Source organism: Coregonus lavaretus, assembly GCF_964263955.1.
Source record: "Coregonus lavaretus genome assembly, contig: HAP1_SCAFFOLD_6122, whole genome shotgun sequence".
Classification (NCBI taxonomy): domain Eukaryota; kingdom Metazoa; phylum Chordata; class Actinopteri; order Salmoniformes; family Salmonidae; genus Coregonus; species Coregonus lavaretus.
In genome coordinates this window covers 2,988-10,000 of record NW_028163174.1, presented here as the reverse complement: position 1 = coordinate 10,000, position 7,013 = coordinate 2,988, and the positions used below count along the sequence as shown (strand labels likewise).

The 7,013-nt window shown below is 44.8% G+C and overlaps 1 protein-coding gene across 1 annotated transcript in view; it reads right to left on the bottom strand.

Moving 5' to 3' along the window:
* The window catches only part of LOC311118420 (1,4-alpha-glucan-branching enzyme-like), a gene marked incomplete at both ends in the record, with an annotated part of 7,932 nt that extends 1,193 nt beyond the window's left edge, over nucleotides 1-6,739 (bottom strand). Inside the window, one exon of the mRNA XM_084193222.1 lies at nucleotides 6,636-6,739. Within this exon, the coding sequence (XP_084049348.1) occupies nucleotides 6,636-6,739 (104 nt within the window). The remainder of the gene's footprint in view (nucleotides 1-6,635) is intronic.
* Between the last annotated feature and the right edge of the window lie 274 nt (nucleotides 6,740-7,013).

Genomic DNA, 7,013 nt, shown 5'->3' with positions numbered 1-7,013 from the left:
TGGATACATACTGCTACATGGCGGATACATACTGCTACATGGAGGATAATGGTGGATACATACTGCTACATGGTGGATACATACTGCTACATGGAGGATAATGGAGGATAATGGTGGATACATACTGCTACATGGAGGATAATGGTGGATACATACTGCTACATGGAGGATAATGGTGGATACATACTGCTACATGGAGGATAGTGGTAGATACATACTGCTACATGGAGGATACATACTGCTACATGGAGGATAATGGTAGATACATACTGCTACATGGAGGATAATGGTGGATACATACTGCTACATGGAGGATAATGGTGGATACATACTGCTACATGGAGGATACATACTGCTACATGGAGGATAATGGTGGATACATACTGCTACATGGAGGATAATGGTGGATACATACTGCTACATGGAGGATACATACTGCTACATGGAGGATAATGGTGGATACATACTGCTACATGGAGGATACATACTGCTACATGGAGGATAATGGTGGATACATACTGCTACATGGAGGATACATACTGCTACATGGAGGATAATGGTGGATACATACTGCTACATGGAGGATACATACTGCTACATGGAGGATAATGGTGGATACATACTGCTACATGGAGGATAATGGTGGATACATACTGCTACATGGAGGATAATGGTGGATACATACTGCTACATGGAGGATACATACTGCTACATGTAGGATAATGGTGGATACATACTGCTACATGGAGGATAATGGTGGATACATACTGCTACATGGAGGATACATACTGCTACATGGAGGATAATGGTGGATACATACTGCTACATGGAGGATAATGGTGGATACATACTGCTACATGGTGGATACATACTGCTACATGGATACATACTGCTACATGGAGGATAGTGGTGGATACATACTGCTACATGGAGGATACATACTGCTACATGGAGGATAATGGAGGATAATGGTGGATACATACTGCTACATGGAGGATAATGGTGGATACATACTGCTACATGGAGGATACATACTGCTACATGGAGGATAATGGTGGATACATACTGCTACATGGAGGATAATGGTGGTACATACTGCTACATGGAGGATACATACTGCTACATGGAGGATAATGGAGGATAATGGTGGATACATACTGCTACATGGAGGATACATACTGCTACATGGAGGATAATGGTGGATACATACTGCTACATGGAGGATAATGGTGGTACATACTGCTACATGGAGGATACATACTGCTACATGGAGGATAATGGTGGATACATAATGCTACATGGAGGATAATGGTGGATACATACTGCTACATGGAGGATACATACTGCTACATGGAGGATAGTGGTGGATACATACTGCTACATGGAGGATACATACTGCTACATGGAGGATAATGGTGGATACATACTGCTACATGGAGGATAATGGTGGATACATACTGCTACATGGAGGATAGTGGTGGATACATACTGCTACATGGAGGATAATGGCGGATACATACTGCTACATGGAGGATACATACTACTACATGGAGGATAATGGAGGATAATGGTGGATACATACTGCTACATGGAGGATAATGGCGGATACATACTGCTACATGGAGGATACATACTACTTCACGGGGGATAATGGTGGATATATACTACTACACGGAGGATACACACTACTACACAGGGGATAATGGTGGATACATACTGCTACATGGGGGATAATGTGGTCTACATACTGCCACATGGGGGATACATACTGCTACCTTCCCCCTCTCTCCAACCTACCTTCCTCTCCCTCCCCAACCTCTCCCCAACCTACCGTCCCTCTCTCTCCCCAACCTACCGTCCCTCTCTCTCCCCAACCTACCTTCCCCCTCTCTCCCCAACCTACCGTCCCTCTCTCTCCCCAACCTACCTTCTCCTTCTCTCCCCAACCTACCTTCCCCCTCTCCCCCCAACCTACCTTCCCCCTCTCCCCCAACCTACCTTCCCCCTCTCCCCCCAACCTACCTTCCCCCTCTCCCCAACCTACAGTCACCCTCTCCCCAACCTACCTTCCCCCTCTCCCCCCAACCTACCTTCCCCCTCTCCCCCCAACCTACCTTCCCCCACTCCCCAACCTACCTTCCCCCTCTCCCCCAACCTACCTCCCCTCCCCCCAACCTACTTCCCCCTCTCCCCCCCAACCTACCTCCCCCTCTCCCCCAACCTACCTTCCCCCTCTCCCCAACCTACCTTCCCCCTCTCCCCAACCTACCTTCCCCCTCTCCCCAAATCACCTTCCCCCCTCTCCCCAAATCTACCTTCCCCCTCTCACCCAATCTCCCCCTCTCCCCAATCTACCTTCCCCCTCTCCCCAATCTACCTTCCCCCTCTCCCCAATCTACCTCCCCCCTCTCCCCAAACCTACCTCCCCCTCTCTACTCTCCCTTGATATTTTCCCTCCAAGAGAGAGTGAAGACAGAACATGTGTTACTATATTATTCCCAGTCTCTTCTATCCCAGGATGAAATGTTAATGTGTTTACAGTCAGATTACAGTACTGTCTGGTGTAGTAGCACAGTGAGTGGTTTTTAGTAGTTGTATTGTAGCGTGAGGCTCACACTATCCTTTAATGACACAAAGGGAAAAGCATTAAGTTATTGTTTCGCTCTTCTTTCTGTGTTTTAAACTTCAATATTTATTACTGTTACTAATCTGTGTGTGTAAATATGAGAGGGGGAGACTAAATTCTATAACCACTTCAACGGAAGCGATTCCCAAACCTTCCATAACAAAGCCATCACCTACAGAGAGATGAACTTGGAGAAGAGTCCCCCCTAAGTAAGCTGGTCCTGGGGCTCTGTTCACAAACACAAACAGACCCCACAGAACCCCAGGACAACAACACAATTAGACCCAACCAAATCATGAGAAAACAAAAAGAGAATTACTTAACACTAGAAAGAATTAACAAATAAACAGAGCAAACTAGAATGCTATTTGGCCCTAAACAGAGAGTACACAGTGGCAGAATACCTGACCACTGTGACTGACCCAAACTTAAGGAAAGCTTTGACTATGTACAGACTCAGTGAGCATAGCCTTGCTATTGAGAAAGGCCGCTGTAGGCAGACCTGGCTCTCAAGAGAAGACAGGCTATGTGCACACTGCCCACAAAATGAGGTGGAAACTGAGCTGCACTTCCTAACTTCCTGCCAAATGTATGACCATATTAGAGACACATATTTCCCTCAGATTACAGAGATCCACAAAAAACTAGAAAACAAACCCAATTTTGATAAACTCCCTTATCTATTGGGTGAAAAACCACAGTGTGCCATCACAGCAGCAAGATTTGTGACCTGTTGCCACAAGAAAAGGGCAACCAGTGAAGAACAAACACCATTGTAAGTACAACCCATATTTATTTTCCCATTTGTACTTTAACTATTTGCACATTGTTACAACACTGTATATATACATAATATGACATTTGAAATGTCTTTATTCTTTTGGAACTTCTGAGTGTAATGTTTACTGTTAATATTTATTTCACTTTTGTTTACTATCTACTTCACTTGCTTTGGCAATGTTAACACACGTTTCCCATGCCAATAAAGCCCTTCAATAGAGAGATTGTTTAACACCGACAAAGTGAAAAGCATTTAGTTATTGCCACAATCACATCCACACCACCACATTCAAAGGTAGACTCAGTGATATGATGTACAGTGAGGGAAAAAAGTATTTGATCCCCTGCTGATTTTGTACGTTTGCCCACTGACAAAGAAATCATCAGTCTATAATTTTAATGGTATGTTTATTTGAACAGTGAGAGACAGAAAAACAACAAAAAAATCCAGAAAAACGCATGTAAAAAATGTTATAAATTGATTTGCGTTTTAATGAGGGAAATAAGTATTTGACCCCCTCTTAATCAGAAAGATTTCTGGCTCCCAGGTGTCTTTTATACAGGTAACGAGCTGAGATTAGGAGCACACTCTTAAAGGGAGTGCTCCTAATCTCAGCTTGTTACCTGTATAAAAGACACCTGTCCACAGAAGAAATCAATCAATCAGATTCCAAACTCTCCACCATGGCCAAGACCAAAGAGCTCTCCAAGGATGTCAGGGACAAGATTGTAGACCTACACAAGGCTGGAATGGGCTACAAGACCATTGCCAAGCAGCTTGGTGAGAAGGTGACAACAGTTGGTTCGATTATTCGCAAATGGAAGAAACACAAAATAACTGTCAATCTCTCTCGGCCTGGGGCTCCATGCAAGATCTCACCTCGTGGAGTTGCAATGATCATGAGAACGGTGAGGAATCAGCCCAGAACTACACGGGAGGATCTTGTCAATGATCTCAAGGCAGCTGGGACCATAGTCACCAAGAAAACAAATTGGTAACACACTACGCCGTGAAGGACTGAAATCCTGCAGCGCCCGCAAGGTCCCCCTGCTCAAGAAAGCACTTATACAGGGCCATCTGAAATTTGCCAATGAACATCTGAATGATTCAGAGGAGAACTGGGTGAAAGTGTTGTGGTCAGATGAGACCAAAATTTGGTATCAACTCAACTCGCCGTGTTTGGAGGAGGAGGAATGCTGCCTATGACCCCAAGAACACCATCCCCACCGTCAAACATGGAGGTGGAAACATGCTTTGGGGGTGTTTTTCTGCTACGGGTCAGGACAACTTTACCGCATCAAAGGGACGATGGATGGGGCCATGTACCGTCAAATCTTGGGTGAGAACCTCCTTCCCTCAGCCAGGGCATTGAAAATGGGTCGTGGATGGGTATTCCAGCATGACAATGACCCAAAACACACGGCCAAGGCAACAAAGGAGTGGCTCAAGAAGAAGCACATTAAGGTCCTGGAGTGGCCTAGCCAGTCTCCAGACCTTAATCCCATAGAAAATCTGTGGAGTGAGCTGAAGGTTAGATTTGCCAAACGTCAGCCTCGAAACCTTAATGACTTGGAGAAGATCTGCAAGATGTGTGCAAACCTGGTGGCCAACTACAAGAAACGTCTGACCTCTGTGATTGCCAACAAGGATTTTGCCACTTAGTACTAAGTCCTGTTTTGCAGAGGGGTCAAATACTTATTTCCCTCATTAAAATGCAAATCAATTTATAACATTTTTGACATGCGTTTTTCTGGATTTTTTTGTTGTTATTCTGTCTCTCACTGTTCAAATAAACCTACCATTAAAACTATAGACTGATCATGTCTTTGTCAGTGGGCAAAACGTACAAAATCAGCAGGGGATCAAATACTTTTTTCCCCCCTCACTGTAGATGCAGAAAGTAAATCAGCAAACTGTGTCAATTTCCGCAACCACTAAGAGCTGTGAGAGTGCGAGGCTGTTTTGGTGCCCAGGCTACCACACTGAGGCTCAACTTCTCCGCTGTTTTGGTGCCCAGGCTACCACGCTGAGGCTCAACTTCTCCTCTGTTCTGGTACCCAGGCTACCACGCTGTGAACAGCTCCTCTCTCCCTCTGCTCTCCTCCTCCTTTCTCCCTACCACGCTGTGAACATGCTCAAATTAGGGTCGCGCACTATCCAGATTTTTCATACCGTTCCGATACCATACCGGGGTATACGGTATTACCGGCAGTGCGCACACAAGGGGGCACTATTTCTTTCCAAACGTTAAAATATAAAACGCTAATAAGTGCAAGCGAACATAAACTAATTGCAAGGACAGACACCCCAGCTCATAAAGTAGTACAACTATCTCAAAAGGCTTGCTACACACAAAAAAACAAATATTAGACAACAGGGATGTTGATCAAGGAGGGGGTTGAATGTCTCTGCTGGAACTAAGAAGCTTGATCTGGCAATTAGGTTAGCCACTTAGCTAGCCACTTAGCAAACCAAATGCACAGCTGGAGCCCTGAGCCGGAGATAATTTATTTGGCACATCTTAGATAGCTAACTTACAGTTAGTTATAAGATATTTAGCAGGAAAACATTAGTAGTGAATCTCAAGTGTAACTTGATCACCTCTCTTGAACAACAGTGGAACGTCACGTCACTAAAGCTTCCGTTTGCTCTTTGTAAACAACCACACCATGTGACTGGCTCAATCAGCTGCTTTGGGGAAGGCCTTCATGCTGGCTCAATCAGCTGCTTTGGGGAAGGCCTTCATGCTGGCTCAATCAGCTGCTTTGGGGAAGGCCTTCATGCTGGCTCAATCAGCTGCTTTGGGGAAGGCCTTCATGCTGGCTCAATCAGCTGCTTTGGGGAAGGCCTTCATGCTGGCTCAATCAGCTGCTTTGGGGAAAGCCTTCATGCTGGCTCAATCAGATGCTTTGGGGAAAGCCTTCATGCTGGCTCAATCAGCTGCTTTGGGGAAAGCCTTCATGCTGGCTCAATCAGCTGCTTTGGGGAAAGCCTTCATGGTGGCTCAATCAGCTGCTTTGGGGAACGGCTTCACAATAAAACAAATCTGCTTTATCTATTAACCTAGTGCAAGGAATCACTATTTATATAGGGAAATGGGATGTGTGTGTGAAGCATGCGTGCATATGTGAATCTAAGGCTGTGTGTGTGGGTGTGAGTGAGAGTGTGTGTGTGTGTGTGTGTGTGTGAGTGAGAGTGTGTGTGTGTGTGTGAGAGTGTGTGAGTTACCTGGAGGCAGCAAAGAAGTTGGTGACCTGGTATCCAAAGCTGCCGTAGTATGCATGCTCCATGATGGCCATCAACTGGACACAGTTATAACCTGACAGAGACATTATAACCAGTTATAACCTGAAATAAAGACATAACCAGTTATAACCTGACAGAGACATTATAACCAGTTATAACCTGACAGAGACATTATAACCAGTTATAACCTGAAATAAAGACATAACCAGTTATAACCTGACAGAGACATTATAACCAGTTATAACCTGAAATAAAGACATTAACCCGTTATAATTCAGATGGAATTGAATGGAGAAGGTGTATGGTGGGTATTCACAGCGTGTTTCTAAATGAAATACCTCCCTACTCCACGCTGTTAAG